We start from the raw sequence: 18,621 nt of genomic DNA on the forward strand, positions 1-18,621 counted from the left end.
GCTCTACCTGGCTCTCCTTGGTACACGTGGCATGTAAAACAATGGCCAGTGGCACAAACAAACATCTGTGAGGGCTCTGAAAATAGAACCTGCCCCACAAAGCACATCTGAATTTCAAATGCACACAGCAGCCTCCTTCTTGGCTGAGTACTTCACTCTAGCTCGTTGAGAGCAAAGGGAACATCTTTTTGTTTGCTGGATTACAGGCAGGGGATTTTCCCCAAGCTGGCCCAGCTAAGCACACAGAGTTTTACAACACACTTTCATGGTCAGAGCTCCAGAGACCACTTTCAAAAGCTCCTAAGGATTCCTGCCCCAAGGCCAACACTTCTGGAGCTCTTCTTTTGATCTGGAAACAATTTTGTGAGCTACCTTAAATAAGCAGAGTTTCAGGTCACTGTGAATAATTCATCAGGTACATTCTGGCACGTGTGCAAGCCACAATTATTCACAAACATTTGTGTTTAAGTAGATCTATAGATGGTAAACATATGGTAAGCAGCACTGAGAGGCTCATTTCCTTTTTTATCTTCCAGCAGAGAGGTGTGTTTATGCCCACTTTCCCTCATTACCAGCAGGAGAAGCACAGCGTGGGCAGCTGGCAGACAGGCAGGGGGATGCTGCCTGCTGCACCCCTGGGGCCACAGCTCACCTTCAGGTCCCTGTGGATGATGGGAGTCTTGCACTGGTGCAGCCGGGCCACGGCCTCGCAGGTGTCGCAGAAGATCTGCAGGACCTCGCTCTCGGTGAAGCCGGTCTGCAGGCGCTGGTTCATCAGGTTCACCACCTGTCCCCCTGCAGGGCAAGCAGCAGGGACAGTGAGCTCTGGGTCCCAGTCACAGCAGGGACAGTGAGCTCTGACCATCCCAAATCACAGCAGGGACAGTGAGCTCTGACCATCCCAAATCACAGCAGGGACACTGAGCTCTGGGTCCCCAAATCACAGCAGGGACACTGAGCTCTGACCATCCCAAATCACAGCAGGGACACTGAGCTCTGACCATCCCAAATCACAGCAGGGACACTGAGCTCTGACCATCCCAAATCACAGCAGGGACACTGAGCTCTGGGTCCCCAAATCACAGCAGGGACAGTGAGCTCTGGGTCCCCAAATCACAGCAGGGACACTGAGCTCTGACCATCCCAAATCACAGCAGGGACACTGAGCTCTGGGTCCCCAAATCACAGCAGGGACACTGAGCTCTGATCATCCCAAACACAGCAGGGCTCTGAGCTCTGGGGTCCCCAAATCACAGCAGGGCTCTGAGCTCTGGGGTCCCCAAATCACAGCAGGGACAGTGAGCTCTGACCATCCCAAATCACAGCAGGGACAGTGAGCTCTGACCATCCCAAATCACAGCAGGGACACTGAGCTCTGACCATCCCAAATCACAGCAGGGACACTGAGCTCTGGGTCCCAGTCACAGCAGGGACACTGAGCTCTGACCATCCCAAATCACAGCAGGAACAGTGAGCTCTGATCATCCCAAATCACAGCAGGGACAGTGAGCTCTGGGGTCCCAGTCACAGCAGGGACAGTGAGCTCTGGACTAATTTTCTTTTTTTCCTTCCAAATAGGACTTCTTTTGTCTGACCAGAGGAATAAAAGGCTGGATTTGGGGCACCCACAGTGCACAGATTAGTCTGCCACATGTAAGCAAGAGGAGGGAGGAAGGGAGACACTCACAAAACCCACACGTTAAGTGGCTTGGCTGAAGTTGTTGACTGCAAAGAATTAAAAATCCATCTGTAACAAGGGAAACTCTGGACAAACAAAACAAGTTTTCATGAACGAGTCCTGAATTTGTTTCAGCTTCGGGTTTTTGCTGCTGTCAAGGCCTTTCCAAAACAATCCTGAGGGTTTTTTCTCCTCTAAATGCCCTAGAGAGAGAAAAACTCCTTTCTGAAGCTCTGGTGAAGCAGCACTGCATCATTCCACATCACAAGTGCTGGAAAACTTTCGTGGTAGGAAAGAAAAGCTCAGTTTAATGAATACTACAGCTGTGAACATTTTACACCCAAAATGAATGCAGTTCTGCACACAAAGGCACTGATTTGGTTTGGAAATTGTCGGCCACAAAAGGAAAGTAACAAGGGAAAATCAGTGTGTAACAACCATTGCAGGGGAAGGCTGCAGGCAGCACCACAGCATCTGGCAAGAGCCACGTGAGAAAAGCCACCACCTCCTTCCAGATGGAAGGAAGCTCCTCAGAAAGATGGATTTTACTTCATCAGCCCAAAACGTGGGTACTGCAGCTGGGGGGGTGCCTGTGAAGAGCTCAGGTTTGTAGCTCCCTCCACACTGGGCTCTGCACGAGGGGCTGAGCAGGGATTTGCCAGCCTCGTGCTGACAACAGCTCTGGTCATGCTTAGCTTGAAGCTTAAAGAGAGCTTATGGAGTGATGCCTTCAGCAGAACTGCACACAAAGTTCCTCCTCTCAGCAGCAAACAACCCAGGGCAAGGCAGGCCAGACTCCTGCAGCAAAGCAAAGCGGCAGAGGACGTGGCAGAACGCAAGCCTGCACTGGGCCTGTTTACACACACCTACACGTGTGTAAATGCTACAGTGCTTTTGGGTTCAAACCAGACAGGCCCCAAAATACACATTTCCATCAGCTGCCACCATCCAAAGCAGGCACAGGCTCCTGAAGCCACCTGGCCAAAACATTATATTTGCTGAACACTCTTCTGCAAGAAGACAGAATTTGAGCCCAGCACATGCATCATGCTCCAAACATTACATCCCAGCCACAAAGATCAAAGCTTTGGGACAGCTGGAAGAGCCTGTCTGGCTATAGACAGCCAAGCAAAAAGGTCAGAGGTAACAGGAATGCTTTTTGGCTTCCCATTATCCATGTCTTGCTTCTTCCACAACAATCCTAAGCCAGGCTGATGTGGAACAAAGCTTGCAATGAGACTAAAGTGAAGAAAAATTACATTCCTGGCTGCTTTAAGAAGAACCACTTCTTGTGTGGACCATTCTAAAGACAACAGCAAGGTGTATTTAAGGGTTCTCCTTCACAACAGAGGGGACCCAGGACCACCCTGGGCAGCAGCAAGGATGGTACCAATCCCATCAGCAGAGTCAACACAGCCCACTTCTCCAGCCCTAGTCCTGGCTTTGCTCAGCTCAGAACAGCTTCCTGGCAGCCTAGGAACAGCTCTGTTTTCAAAAGGAAGATGTGCAAGTTCCCTGTAAGCACGGAAGGACAAACCCACCCATGAGCAGCCCCACAGGGCCCCACTCACCCCGGCAGAAGTCCATGAGGATCAGCACTTCCCACACGTCCCCGCTGCTGACTGAGTTGATGCTGGAGTCGATGTAGCCCACAATGTTCTTGTGGCCAGACAGATCCCGCTGCAAGACAGACAAATTCACATCATGGACCAGCCACACACACACGTGGACCGGCCCAAATTCACATCATGGACCAGCCACATCCACACATGGACCAGCCACATCCACACGTGGACCAGCCACATCCACGCCGTGGACCAGCCACATCCACGCCATGGACCAGCCACATCCACGCCGTGGACCAGTCACATCCACGCCATGGACCAGCCACATCCACACATGGACCAGCCACATCCACGCCATGGACCAGCCACATCCACGCCGTGGACCAGCCACATCCACGCCATGGACCAGCCACATCCACGCCGTGGACCAGCCACATCCACACATGGACCAGCCACATCCACACCATGGACCAACCACATCCACACCATGGACCAACCACATCCACACCATGGACCAACCACATCCACACAGGGACCAGCCACATCCACACATGGACCAGCCACATCCACACAGGGACCAGCCACATCCACACAGGGACCAGCCACATCCACACAGGGACCAGCCACATCCACGCCATGGACCAGCCACATCCACGCCATGGACCAGCCACATCCACGCCATGGACCAGCCCAAATTCACATCATGGACCAGCCACATCCACACGTGGACCAGCCAAATCATGCCATGGACCAGCCTCATCCACGCCATGGACCCTCCTCACCCTCACTTTCCACGAGCCACCATTCCAAAGGCACCAAAGACAGGGAGACAGGAGAAAGCAGCAGCCAGTGAAACCCAAGTAAACAAGCTCTGTGAGCACACCTAAACCTTTGATGTAAGATCTAATCTCACCCTTTCCCACGTAGCCCAAGGCTTCCCTGCACTATCACAAACTACAGCAGTTCACTTAAAAGGTATTAACCTAACTTAAAGCTACTGCAGAAATCACACACAGAATTGCTACAGGTAGGAGTTTCTGATATGAAGATCATCCACCCCAAACCTGTACCTCGTGTGGTAAATTCACAAAATGAGGATTTTATATTTCCTTCCCCACCTGGCAGCTGCTCTAAATGCTCATCAGGATCTTTGAATACAACTTCAAAAGTGGCACTTCCATGTTTACCATGCTGCAAACAAGATTAGGCAAATCTATTTGGATCATCTCCATTTTGTCTTTGTTTAGGGAAGCTAAGTTTGAAACAGCTATTAAAAATAGCTATCCCATCATATAAATCCTTGTGGCCAATAAACTAGAGAAACATCCCGGAGCTTATTACAAAATACTTTACATTTCAAAAGCCCTGGCAGCAGCTACCCCAGAAATACTGTTTTAATCTACCAACCTCAGGGATGCAGAGATAACCTTCATCCTGACCCACAGGATTAGAAGATGCTGTGATACAGATTTATCTCAGGATGGAGGTCTGCCATTCATGCACTGATTTCAGTTCAGAGATATCAGAACCATCAGCCTCTTCTCATTAAGTTTAGAAGGCTGAAGACTTGAGATCTCAACTGAAGATTGTGAGACTGAATTCCAAGCTCCCCAGCCATGCTCGCATCTTCTGCCCTTCCTTTTCCCACTAAGCCATGCAGTTCTCCCCTCATTTTCCTGTTTTTTTTTCCCAGGTACCAGGTTTTCCTTGTCTGCTGGACAGGAACTTTTGAAATAGGTCAGTACTAGATTTCCACACAACTCCAGAGGTCAGCTCTCCCCACACAAAAGCCATTTTTGCTAGGAAAACGCACGCTTTGTGACCTGATGCTGCAGAGCTCACAAGCAGAAGGTGCCCAGGCTCCCACCCCCTGCACTCCAGCCCGGGGCCCAGCACAGGGCAGGGACTCACCATGATCTGGATCTCTCTCTTGCAGACCTGCAGGTCGTACTCGTTATTGACGTACATCCTCTTCAGGGCACACTTCACCCCATTGCTCGTCCTCACCAGGAACACGATTGCAAAGCCACCTACGGAGGACACAAAATCCCCTGGTCACTGGCAAGAAACCTCTTTGCTCCCAGCCCTGTCCCTGCCAGGGGAGGACAGCTGGGACAGGGCACTGAGCAGCTCCCACCATCCACAGTGGGAATGCTCCTTCCCGTGCCCCTCTCCAGAGCTCCCAGCTCTGCCTGGACTGGCAGTTATCTCTAGGAACTCAAAGGGATCCAAGGGGGTAATCTTCAATTAATGGCAATGAAGTTAACACTTAACATCTCCATAAAAACAAGCAATTACACCAGTTCCTGCTCCTGCCAGACAGTCCCTCATTGCTCCATTAACTCCCAATATGAAGAAGAAAGCTGGAGGACTGCAATGCTGCCTTGGACAGAAATCAGAGCTACAGATCACCCAGTGAGCCACCAAAGGCCTAAACTTAAAAGGCTCTGCAACTTTGAAGCTTAAGTTATATTACAAAGCTGATTTGTGCAAGAAGCAGAAGAAACATCTCCCACATGCGGTTTGATGTTAATGCTTTTAAATCAGGACAGAAGAACAAGGGAAAAACCCACAATTCATTCTGTGGTCATTGCTATTAGTAAAGTCAGGATTCCCAGGATAAATGGACTTGTTTCAGATGAAAGCCTTTCATCTCTGTCAGCTCTCCATCCAAATACACAGGTTTACATTTAGTAGTCCTGGCAGAAATAGGAAGCTGATGGAGGACGCAGGGGTAGAGGCATCAAAAGTTTCACACCTGGCTCTGGAGATGGGAATGAATTTGGGCAGAGTGGTGCAGATCAAGCAGCCACAAGTGCTGCACACTGGTGAGAAGGGAGGCACAGTGACACTGCTGATGCCACAGCCCAACAGCACCTTACACTGCACACATATTTCTTTTATGTCCAAAGACTCATTAAGGCCCAGCTCATGGGTGATTTATGTGTCTTCAGAAGTCCCACTACAAGGGGAGCAGCAGCTACACACCACAGCACCCAAGTCACATCCCAAAGAACTCCCTTTTTCTCCACAGGCTGCCAGAAACCCCCAGACCCCAGCACACACAGCTCCACAGATGTGTTTGTGCTCGTGGTTATTCAGCACTTGCACAGGTTGTCCCACCACGTGACAAACAAAGCCACTCTTGGGGGAAATTCACTGACCAGGAAAGAATGAAAAAGAGCAAATAACCAGACAACACTGCTGTGTTTAATGTAGAACTCTCCCTGGTTGTTTTCAATAGCTTTTATGACATTACAGCTCCTCTTCCACCTCATCACAGGAGTTACACACACAGGTAACTCACCTGCCAGCACGGGAACTGCTCAGCAGGAATCTCTCCTGGCAGGCAAACCCCTCACCTTCACACAGCACAATCTGCCACAGGAACTAGAGCAGGCTTTCCAAGGAAGCCCCACTGTCTCTTAGAAGCAGCCCCAGCAGAAAGATGGGACAGAAAGAAGAAACAAAACAAAACAAAAAAACCCACTCCTCCTCCCTTCCCCCCCACAAAAAAATATAAGCATCAAGTCTTCAATTAAAGGTCTTGAAAACTGGAGCCAGGCTGCAAAACGGACACTCAAACTGAGAAAAATGGGACATGGCCCTGGGATGCAGCAGGTCACAGCTGCTCGAACCCCCTCGCAGCTCTGGAGGGGCCTCTGTGCACAGCGCTCGATTCAGACCCAAAAATAACCCTGACTCTGCCTGAAGCTGCTTCAAGTTGAGGATCTCAAATTACAAGTCATTTTTAAGAGCTTCTGAACCCACAGCAGTAGCCTTATTGTTCTCCCCATCCACATTTGTCTCGTTTTTGGAGAACAAATCTGCACATCCCGCTGTGAATCTTCAGCCCAAAGGGTGGCTGTGGAACAGAGTCACACAGCACTGCACTGATTCTTCTTCCCCCTCTTAGAACCCACAATGCAGCCAGGAAGAAATAAGGGACCATAACCAACACAATTTTCCAAAACCCTACTTTGCTAACAGCCTGTATTTTTCAGAATCATTGGTGAGATCAGGTTTGGATTTTTTTTTTTTAATTTCTGTACAGTATTTCCATGGATCTCAGAAAAATACTACAGAAAAAATGTAAACAAACAAACAAACCCCCAAAGAATTGATTTTCCAGAGTTTATTACAGTCTCAGCCATCCTCAAAACTTTTTGGTAATCACAAGACTTTTGGGTTTCCCTCCCCCCCAAAATGAGCAGTCACCCAGGAGAAGTCCCAGCTCCACCCCAGGGGCTCAGATCCCTTTCCCAGCTCTGGCCAGGCCAGCAGGATATGGGATCTCTGTTTACAGTGCTGTGCTCAGCAGAAAGAAACACGAGCTGAGCAGCAAAAAATGATCAATTAAACTTTTTTTTTTTTAAAAAAAGCAGCTTCGCTAACCTCAAGAACCTCCTCCTGCTCCCAACTTTTGCTTCAGCTGAGTGGGACTGGAGCCTCTTCAGACCAACTGCTTAATGCCTCATTCACAGGTCCCTTCCCTCTACCAGGATCCTGGGCTAATTAATTAACAAAGTCACCTCCAGAGCACCCTTGTTAGAACATGCACATCGTGCACAAGCCAGCTGGCACAGAAAGCTACAGTCTGTGCAAGGGAGAACACAGATAAAGCATCCCGAGAGCTCAGGGGAAAGACTCCCAAATGCCCAAAATGGTCAGCATCATGCTGAAACCACACGCTTACCTTATCTTAACCCTTCCTCCTTGCCCACTGCACATCCACACCACCACCACCACCTCCTCAGCCTCAAGGGCTCTCAGCTTCCAGAGCTCCAGACCACAACCAATTTCTCCCTCCCGTCCAACCCCCAACTTGGCTAACTCTGGGTAAAGTTGAAAGGAAACAGATCAAAGACAAATGTACAAGCAATTATGATGAAGCCCTGCCAGATGCACATTACAGGACCACTTACAGAGAACAGCAAGACAACAGCCTTGGCACTGCCAGCTCCAACATAAAGATGGTCATCCCGGGATCTGAGCAGCTCCCAGCAGCCAAGGTCAGCTCAGGAGCCTGTGCTACACGTGCCCAGGGAGGGTGGGTCACACACAGGCACAGCTTAGAGGCAAAGCATTCCAGGCACCAGGAACATCCCCATATCTCTGCTGGTAAAGCCTCTTTTCCAGTACACGTGTGGAAAGCAAAGGCACGAGACCAGTGCAGGCTTCAGCTGCAACAGAATAAATAAATCCGGAGACTTGCAAGCGCCAGGAGGGACGAGAGCAAGAGCTAAGCCTGAGAGTCACCTCAGAGGACAGTTCTCCCCTGCACACGAGCCTCTGATTTAAGGTTCCAAAGGAAATTGAACTCTCTTCCCACATCAGCCAGCAAAAGCTGAAGTACCCTTCCCATTCTGTGTTCACCCCTCAGACATATTAATATTGCTGAGCAGCCAGCACTGGGATCACCGTCAGCTCAGAGCCACCACCAGCTACAGGAGTTTCTTTGGGGAAACTTTTTTTGTGTCTCTTTGGCACTTTAGGCCTGCCTGAACTGCATGGAAACATGGTTATCATGCTGCACACTGCTGCCTGACTGTTGTTCTTGCTAAAAGGTTTTAGGATAAGCTGAAAAAATACTGGGAAGTTCCAATTATCTCCAGTCAATAGAGATGCCAAAGCAATTTTCCATGCAGGTTTGTGTCAGGGCACTGGCCAGCTGCCAGCTCTGGTAGTTATGTTTTCAGCCCTTCTGTAATTTCAGCAGGACGCACAACTCCTCACAGCCAGGCAAGTACTTCTAAACTAGGTAAGAGCAGCTGCCCGTGATCCCCCCCAGCTCCTCCGAGGTAAGGAGATAGCTGTGCTGAGCTCAAGGGATTCATGCTGGATTGCAGCAATCCTCCTGCAGCCAGCAATGCCAACCGAGCACAGCACTGCTGCTGCACGGAATTTGCACCAGCTGATCCCCCTCGATGCTCTGCATGCAGACAGCCCACTGTGCTTCAGCACTGCAGCTGAGGGGAAGCCAAGTGCTGCTCAGATGTCCCTAAAACTGCCCCGGGAACGTTCAGCCTCCAGGGACAGCCAGCGAGGAGGCATTTTAAGCTCCAACTGTACCAGCAGGCACTTAAAATTAAGTGCTCTGCTGAACCAGGCACAAAGCCACTCCATTTGCACAATTCCAATACTCCCTGATCCTTATCCATCGAGAATTATGTCATATTTTGCCTTATCTCACCAGCCAGAAGAACTTCCTTAGCACTTACCTTCCTAAGTACAAGGGCAGGCTCACTCAGGTTTTGTTTTTTCTCCCCCACAGTCAGGATGCTGTGATCCAGCTACAGGAAAACCACAGTGACTCCTTTGCATGGGGTGTTTCCAGCTCACCATTCCCAAAGCTTTTCTAAAACACAGTAAGTAATGAGGTTTTCCCCCAGTCACAGCCACAAACAGCTGTCACACAGACACTGCACATGGCCCATCACTGGACATCCTCACCTGGCAACACCAGAACCATTTTCTCTCTGCTGTTGTCCTGAGGAAGCCATCCTGCACCTCTGGCTCCTCTAACTGGAGCAACATACAGTCATTCAAAACAAGAAAAGAGTTTTTTCCCAAGGTGTGTATGTACGACAGTCACCTTTCAACCCAAACTATTCTGTGATGTGCTTCTTGACCCTAAAGCACCAATGTTTCTGGGCATCTTTTCTAGAGACTCGAGTGCCCTGGGATCCTGTCCTCTGAGCAGCTGGGGCTGCTGAGCTGCAGAGACCCCAAAAAAACCTTCCTGTGACTGCTGGAAATGCCACTGGGACCCCACCAGGAGTCTTGAGGAGACTCCCCAGCAGCTCCTATAAAAAGCAGCACGCTGCCCCACAAACCCAGCAGTGACGGGGAGGAGAGCCAAGGAAAGCAGTCCTACTGATCTTGCTCCTGCCACGGTCTGCCGTGACCCTCCTCACAAGTAAATATTTGCTGGTGTATTTTAATATGGGCCTTTTTTTCAATAATAGCTCCCCATGATTTGCATTAGGATTACAGTGCTATTTTTGTGGCTATTAATCTGCACCAATGTATTCTTTCCGCTGCCTTTATTCCACTCTTCCATTGCCCAGCAGGAGGGTATTGCTGCACATACCTGCTGAAAACACACCATTTCAAATCCCATTTTCCCCATTTTTATGCCACTTCTGAGCTCTTTGTTTCCAGGACAGGATATTTCACTCCAAATTAAGCTTTCTGTTCCAGCATTATTCCTCGTTATTAGTAAATGTGCCCACAAACCAGAGGCAGCACTGTGAAGTGTTCTACTGTGATACACAACGAGGGGCTGGAATGAACAGGATCACTGCACATTGCTTTTTCTGCTTTATGAAGCATCTGCAACACCTTTAAAGTCACAGTGTGTCAGCATTAACATCTTTACAGAAAAATACAACTGCCTCATTTTGGTTTGAAAGTCATTTGGGGCATAATTCAGAAGGCACAGTAATGAGGCAGACTCTGCATTAGGGCTGTAATATCCAAGATGATGAAAATACCAAAGGAAGTGAAGACAACGCTGGTACAATCCAGGACTTAGTGAGTTCAACCTGGAACATTATCTCTGCTCCCCCTTCCTTTGGATGGAGACAGGCAGAAACACAAGCAATTTGCAAGTAATTTCTCTGTTCTTCAAGCTTGCTGTTAAAAAGGATGTTACTGGGGTGGGAAAAGCTGTGATTAACAGAAAAGGGCAAAAAACTTAGAACTTGACCAGAGAACGTTTGGGTCAGTTTGCCCACACCACTGAGAGCAGCAGGGTGAGCTACAGGCCCTGCTCACCCAGCTCACCTCCCTGAGACCTCCTCTCACACAGGAGCTCTGCAGTCTGGCTCCAGAAAGCAAAACCTGCACCTTCAGGTGGTCCCAGCCCAGAGGTGACCCCTCAAACCACAGCATCTCCCCTAAGAGATAGCAACAAGTCATCCCAACAGGATGGGACTGAAGGTTCACCCTCTCCTGACACCTTGGCTATGGCAGAACAAGTTTCCAACAGGAAAAACACTTTTAGAGGTTTCCCAGCACTGCCAGGTCCCACAAAGGATTTCACCCAACCCAGCCTCTCTCTGGCAGGACTGACCCTGCCCACAGTCCCTCCCAGCACCTCTTCTAAGCTGTTCTTTCAGCACTCTACTCACACTCCCCACGTGCTCTGCAGCAATTTATTCCTGGGTGCTGTCACCCCGTCACCACCAGGAAGTCTCACCAAAATCTCCACTGGATTTCAACCCCAAGTTCTTCCCCTGCACGCCGGTGTAGCTATAACCCATCTTTTCCCCACAGCCTCCTGGGTGGATGCTATCCAGAGTCTTTTCCAGATGATCCAGCACAAGAAGGCTAGAGGGACTCAAAGCAGTGGTGGTTGTACTAATGTTCTCATTTGTGTTGGCATTTTGTTGTTTTAGTACTACATGTTGGAGAGACATGACACTTGGGGTTTGGGATTTAATTAGTGCCTGTGACTCACTCTCCCACCCAATTCCATAATCCTCTGCTTACAGTAGGGTATTTACATGCCACTTTATAGCCATATACGTGAAGATTATTCACCCTCAAGCTGCAGGCACAGAAAACACACAGTCTGTCCCAAGGCACAGCCCTGCATCACCTCTCAGGAGTACATGGACAAAACCAGTGTTTGTTCCCCATAACCCAGGCTAAAAACCCAGGATTTTCTGCACCTGGGCCAAACTGTGCCAACAGTCAGCAACGCTGAAGCACAAAGCACTGACAGGGTGTGCTCAGCTACAGGCTCACACACACACCCACAGGTGAAAGTGGTACCTGCACAACCCTCTGAAGGTGGCAGTGGGGACAGAAGTGACACTCAGGACACACCACACACACAAACAACAGCAGCAGGCTCTGCTCCAAGGGGCCTGAATGTGGATCTCCTGGTCTCACTACACCCACATGTCTGTAAACAGCGCACGTGTTTGTGTACTTGTGTGTTATAAACCAGAGTCCAGTTCTGAAGGAGAACAAAACAAACCCTCATGCCCTGCCAACAGCCTCCCCAGCTGAGAAGAGCAGATAATAACACTAAATTAAACAGGGCCTCTCTCAGCCCAGATTTTCTACCTCCAAGGAAATAACAAGCTTCACTTAGTTGGTTTTTGTCTTGACTTATCTAAGCATAACAGTGCCAAGTTGAAGGGACTGCTTCAATCTAAAGGCCTGCCCCAGCATCTCCCAGAGCAGTATTTCAAGGAGCTCTCAGTGCCTGACCTCACCATACTCACCTGAACAGGGAGTAAAACACACTAAAACCAAACAAAAATCTGGGTGGTTCACTGAGCTTCCAGCTGTGGCTTCGTCTGCTCCTCTGGGCTCATCCCACTGTCCCTAAGCGGCACTTTAAAAGGTTTCATCCTGGAGTGGAGATAGAACTGCTCTGGGAAACTTATCACATCAGATCTTCAAACATCAACCGCCAATTAAATAGTCTGAACATTTAAGTTTTTTCTTGAGGGCAAAAAAGAAAGGGCACACCACTAACTCCAGCTGAAAGAGCTTTGTCTGTGTAAGGAGCAATGGTCACAGTAACTCGAATTTCAGCCCGGTTCTGCCCATTTTAATTGGCTGCAGGAGGCAATCAGAGCTCCAGAACTGCAGGGAAAGTAGATAGCACACAGATAAAGCAGAGAGGACATCTAGTATTTCATGACAGGAAACCTGAAACATGCACAGTATCAGGAGAATCAGCTGAATCCTGCATCTCCCCAGATGGAAAATTAGCTAAGAAAGTATTTTTTGCAACAAGATCAGGAATTTAATAGTGAACATACTCTAAAGAAGTTTCTAACAACCGTAAAAAGTCAGGAGAGCTCAGAGCTGAAGTGAACATACCGGGAATGCAGCTATTTTGTGAGTGCTTCTAGTGATACTTTAGTTGAAGAAACACAAGGGACACAGATGCAGGTTGTGTGTCAAGCCAGCCAAGGACAGAATCCTCCTGGCATAGGACAACCTCTTGAAGAATATTCAGGCTTTGCTGGGCAAATCACCAGCTCCCCTTCCCTCCCTGCAGAGCATGTGCTGAGCTTGTTTTCTGCTGGGGCTTCCCAGGCTTCATCCTACTGCCATTAGGAAAGCAGTGCTGGGAAACTGAGGTGGATTCTGTGCTCACCCAGTCCATATTCACAACAGCAGCAGCTCTGAACAGGGCAGGTAACAATTCACTGCTTCACTGTCCCGAGCAGGGAAATACATGTCAGCCCTACAGCTCCCACAGTTAGGCACTGTTCTTCCAGTAATTACCACTTCAAGCCAGAATTTCTCCACACAGCTCACACTGGAGCTGGGAAGAATTTGACCTGCACAAAGTCCATCTGTACATAAGCAGCAGCAAGCAGAGGAGCCTCCAGGGCAGCTGAAACCCCTCGGGCTGAGCGAGCTCTCCAGGCACGGAAAGCCCGGCACCTGCCCACACAAAATGCAGCTGGGACTCAGTGAGAGGCGGGAAGAAAAAGGGAAAAAACCTAAACAACCATCTTCAAAGATATCCCCAGAGTCCATCAGACAGCACCCATCATCAGGGCAAAGGTCTGCTCCCAAGAGAGCAGAACAGCCCGGGCAAAGCCCTGCTTATCACAAACCCTTCTCACTCCCAGCTCCAGAAAGCAGCAGCTCTTCCAGCTCCAGCACTGCTTAAGCCTTAGGCTTTAAACACCACCAGGAAAACTTTAACAGAACATCCAGCACACCTGAGCAGAGGACTTCTCCCCAGGTAAAACAAAGGCTTAAGCTACACAGAGTTCGTGGGTCAGACTCTCAGCCAGGGGAAAGCAGGGCCACAGTCAGCCCTACACAGATTTACCACAGCTGAGAATCCTAATGTGATTATCCAATATTACCAACATAATTACAGGGCCCTTGCTTAATGTCACTGCTGCAATATCTAGGCCATGACAGGACAGATTTAGATGTACAAGCTCCACCCTCTCCTTTTAAATAGGCAGGACGTCACCATGGCTAATGTTGGTGTGGCAGCGCCTGAACTGTGCAAAATAATACAGCCAGGAACCTCATCCAGCACACAACACCAGCACAGCCTTTGCCTCTCCTGATTTTAGGAGAGCAAGACTGGCTGTCTAGGGATTGTGGCAGTTTTGGGAGTGAACATTCAGTCTATCAGCTATGATGCTCACAACAGCAAACAGACACAAAATAATTACACAGCTAGAGGCATTTTCACTGCATGGACAACATGGGAAAAGCATAACTGCCTCTTGTCATTTCTCTGGGGATTTATTTTGATAGAGCTGATTTAAAACCATTCAGCTTCGTTTCTTTGTATGTTTCAGGATCCCATCTCATCACAGACCTCTAGGAGACACCTCACTCCCCACACAATCCTCCTGCAACTCCCAGCCAGCTCCACGGAGAAGGGCGAAACAGGAAGCTGTAAATCACAACACAGCAGAGAAAGGAGGGGAAGGAGATTAATCTCTGCCATGCAACAGCATTTTGGAAGCCTAAAATAATCACTGGGCAAGATCCAGGCTGTGCATTAAACCCACACTCTTGTCAGAAGCTCCAGTCCAAGGGCAGCAGTAGCCTGGCCCTCCGAGAGCAGCCCGGACACCCCAGCTCAGGGGTATTAAAGTCTCCCAGTATTTGCAGTATTTGTGACAGCAATTTCATAACAAACAGCAGCTCACTGGAGGCGATGGCACCGTGCTGGCTGCCACGGCAGGAAGCACGTTTAGGTGTTCACGTGGGGAGATTTGCTGGGCATGTGCTCCGCTGCACAGCCCTGTGCATCCACTCCACTGATTCCCCGACAGGCAGACTTGCAAAACCAAAGCTGACAGAACAGTGTTTTATTACTCTGCAGCAAGACACGCTGCCTCCAAATAGATTACTTGGCAAGGCAGACTCAGTCCCTCTCTATTGTAACCATTTTAGTCCTTGGACTTCCACTGTAAACCCGAAAAAAAATAAAAATTAATGGGTCATGAATAACTCACGGCTTAAAAAAAAATTTTAAAGAATAATTTGTTTAGTTATCAGTCAGCCCTTTAAAAAGCACATTTCGGCTGCTATTATTCCCAGCAGCCGCTAATAGCATCTGAGCCCTCGTTCATCTCCAAGTGAAATTAGCACTGGCATCAACATGCTGCGGAGCATGACGGGTCTGAGCGAACACGGCTGGAACTGCAAAGCCAGCAAGAAGCTGCAGCAGCTGCAGGCAGCTGGAGAGCTTCCCTGGAAAGGCAAGGAAGCCGTGAATCACGTCGGCAGGAGAGGAGAGAAAACAGCAAAACCAGTCGAGCAGAGAGCAGGTTGTAGCTGGAGGTGTAGAGGAGCGAGAAAGCAGGATGAAGGCCAGGGCTGGGCTAACTGGGCTGGCTTGCAAGGGCCGGGCAGAGCAGGCCGTGGAGAAGTGCCATGGTAACAGCACTCTCCATTTGGGAAGCACGTGTGCAGGGGTCCTAGGACAGCTCAGGGCAACAGACAGGCATTTAGGAATTTTGATTGCAGCATTTGGGAATTCCGATTCCCAGGGCAGCAGCCAGACACGCTCCTGAGCACAGGCACAACTCCACACATCCCGGGAAAAGCCCGAGCTCACAGCCAACAGGACCCTGCCAGAGCTCCACAGCAGTGCACGGAGGCTTCTCTCCAACCAGCTTCCTCTCCTTAGACCCAGGAATCCAGAGTTCACCTTTCCAGGAATGCCAGATAACTACAGGTTACGGCTACCTGTGTCACTACAGGTCACAGGCACCCCTGGGCCACCGAAGTGCCACCTCCCTGAGTAACAGGAAAACACAACTAAGGACACGTCCCATTCCTCTGGAGGGCATGTGCTAATCCACCCCTGAAGACAGCAATGAACTTTTCAGCTCCCGAGTACGTGCCAAGCGTGGAGAGAGGTATCCACTGTCCCACCAGGCAGGTCTTGGGGAATTTAAACCCCGAGGTACAGCCAGGAGCACAAAGTATTCATCATTCAGCACTGAATGGGAAAAAATATCAGCTCGACATGAAACAGGGCTTTGAGTTTTCCACACACGCACAGGTGAAGAGGGAGAGGTATGAACTCAATGTCTGTTCATTTGTCAGATGTCTAGGAACAGGAAAAGTTGCAGGGGTCCAGAACCTGCAGTCTTGTGACCAAGCCTGTAACCATTGGGGGTTGAATTCATCAGTTCAAATGAACTTAAATAATTGCTTCACTTATTTATATCCCAACTTAAATAATAAATATATCACTAAATGCATCAGCTGCAGAAAAACTTTCAAAGGTACAGTGTAAGGCCTTCTTATGTTAAGTTTAAAACAAAACCAAAGGGTAGGAAACAACCACCCATCCCCCCTTCACAAACAGCATCATTTTAATTTTTAAAGAAGTCAAATACGTTTAATCCTGTCACATGTGCTGCTGAAAGCTGGGTGAGCAAGGCTGAGTTTGTGTGTTTCTGTGGTCTCTGAATAATGCCAGAGCTCCAGAAGATCCTGTGTGTCAACTCTCACACCACGATGAGCTGTACCATCACAGCTGCTTGCACCTCACACCCTCTCTCTGAACAGGCCTCCTAAGGCAGCAGCACCGTGTGTTCTGGTACCAAGGGAAGGGCCAGGAATCTCCAAGGAGCAGGGACAAGCTTTGTTCTGTATTTGCATTATGTGACAGGGGCCCTGGTCCATGATAAAAGTTCCTGGGTACTATGGTGACATGAATATTAATGACCCTGTGATTAAAACACCGGGCAAGGAGTTATATTTGCATTTAATACAAGACTGTCCCTGCTCTCCTACACAGCCCTTATCAAACGGCTTCATCTTCAAGGGCTTCAGCTTCTCATTTGTGAAATCATTTGATAAGCCTCCCTGCCACCACCTGTTTGTCTGCTCTGCAGAGAGGGGACGGGCACAGAACCACAGGTTGTGTGACACCTCACACACAGAGCCTTTGTGTTCTGCACAACGGCTCAGCAGCTCAAACTGCAGCTGGAAATGCAGCACAGAAACAGAAGGGCAAACTCGGGTTCACATACCCAAGTGCATCTGCTGACTCAGAAGCAACAGGTAAAGGCTGAAAGAAAGGCTCTGACATTCAGCAGATTGGTTCTTCCCAGAAATATGTGCCCAAGGATGACAGGACAGTGTGACCTGCCTGTACTGCCCTCTCTCCCACTGTCCCTCCTCCAGCCCCTGCACCCCACACATCAGGGCTGGCTCTGTGATGCATTTCTTTATTTCCTTACAAACACAACCAATAAAAGCCATAAACGTAAGAACCAGCAGGACCTCATCAGCTGGCTGAAAAGGCAAGTGTGGCAGCACTGGAGTCCCTGCACACGCACAGGTGCTGTCACAGATCCTTCCAGAGTGTTTTCTCTAACAATCTCAGGGTACTGCTCATGCCACCAGCCATCTGCATACCCCTGGTGTTACACACTTCTTGCCAAAGGTCGTGAAGAGAGGCATTAGAGCAGAGCCCTGGGCCAGCAGCAGCCACAGATAACCTTCATGTGGCCACACTGCGGCCATAAGGGAGGACTTCCCATCGATCCAGCTCCCTCCTCCCAGGCAGCAGCTCAGTGCAGAGAGGTCTTTATGGCTGAAGCACTTCCCAAGGCACAAGCCATTAATCCTTCAGAGGGTCACAACAGGTAACTGAAGTAACACTGAATTAGCAGGTAGGTCATGCAGAGAAGGCACATGGGGCAGAAGGTCTCCATTTCTGTGCTTCTCACATCAGCACTGATTTCTTGTGTTCCTTTTAAGAATTTCAAACCACTTTGGAAGTCCACGTTTTGCATCACTCTCATAAACATCTGAATAGCACCCCTATACAACCTGGGATAGTGAAGTCACAAAAACATGTATAACACACCAAACCAAGGGCTCCTCCTGCTTGCTCTGGTGCCTTGAAGAGACACTGATGCTCAGTGACAGCCACAGGAACCAGGCACATCGTGTCCTCATGGAGCATTCCGCACACCTCTGAGACAAGCTTGAGTTTATTTCGCTGCTGCCATTTGTGCAGCAAAAGCACACATCAGCCCTGCACGCATCATTTTGCTTACAGAAGGAGGGACAAGCTAAGATGATATCTGAACAACAGCTGTGCAATTAGAGAGCCTCAGAAGATCTTGCATTTTGCTCTCACACCCTGGAGAACAGCTTGTCAGATTGCTTTGTAAGTGCACACAGGCGCATTTTGGGGCCCCCTACCACAGGCCCATGGGAAGAGAAACCGGTGTGTGACTAACAGTGAATGAAGATCAGCTCTACCTGCCCTCATCACAGCACCAGCCAGCTTCCAGCTCAGCTGTGAGGGGATGCACACGCAAATCCCTGCTCAGGGAACTCAGCTGCTGATGGCTTTTTTTATTTTTAATCTATGAGATCACCCGTCACTGGTAC

General features: G+C 49.3%; 1 protein-coding gene across 5 annotated transcripts in view; it reads right to left on the reverse strand.

Moving 5' to 3' along the window:
* The window catches only part of AAK1 (AP2 associated kinase 1), a 56,478-nt gene that overhangs the window by 31,241 nt on the left and 6,616 nt on the right, over positions 1-18,621 (reverse strand). For all 5 annotated transcript variants that reach the window (XM_068174424.1, XM_068174423.1, XM_068174428.1 and 2 more), the window contains exons 3-5: positions 5,155-5,273; positions 3,250-3,358; positions 653-795 (exon numbers count right to left, since the gene is read on the reverse strand). In XM_068174424.1, the coding sequence (XP_068030525.1) occupies positions 653-795; positions 3,250-3,358; positions 5,155-5,273 (371 nt within the window). The remainder of the gene's footprint in view (positions 1-652; positions 796-3,249; positions 3,359-5,154; positions 5,274-18,621) is intronic.

Source organism: Anomalospiza imberbis, chromosome 28 (assembly GCF_031753505.1).
Source record: "Anomalospiza imberbis isolate Cuckoo-Finch-1a 21T00152 chromosome 28, ASM3175350v1, whole genome shotgun sequence".
NCBI lineage: Eukaryota > Metazoa > Chordata > Aves > Passeriformes > Viduidae > Anomalospiza > Anomalospiza imberbis.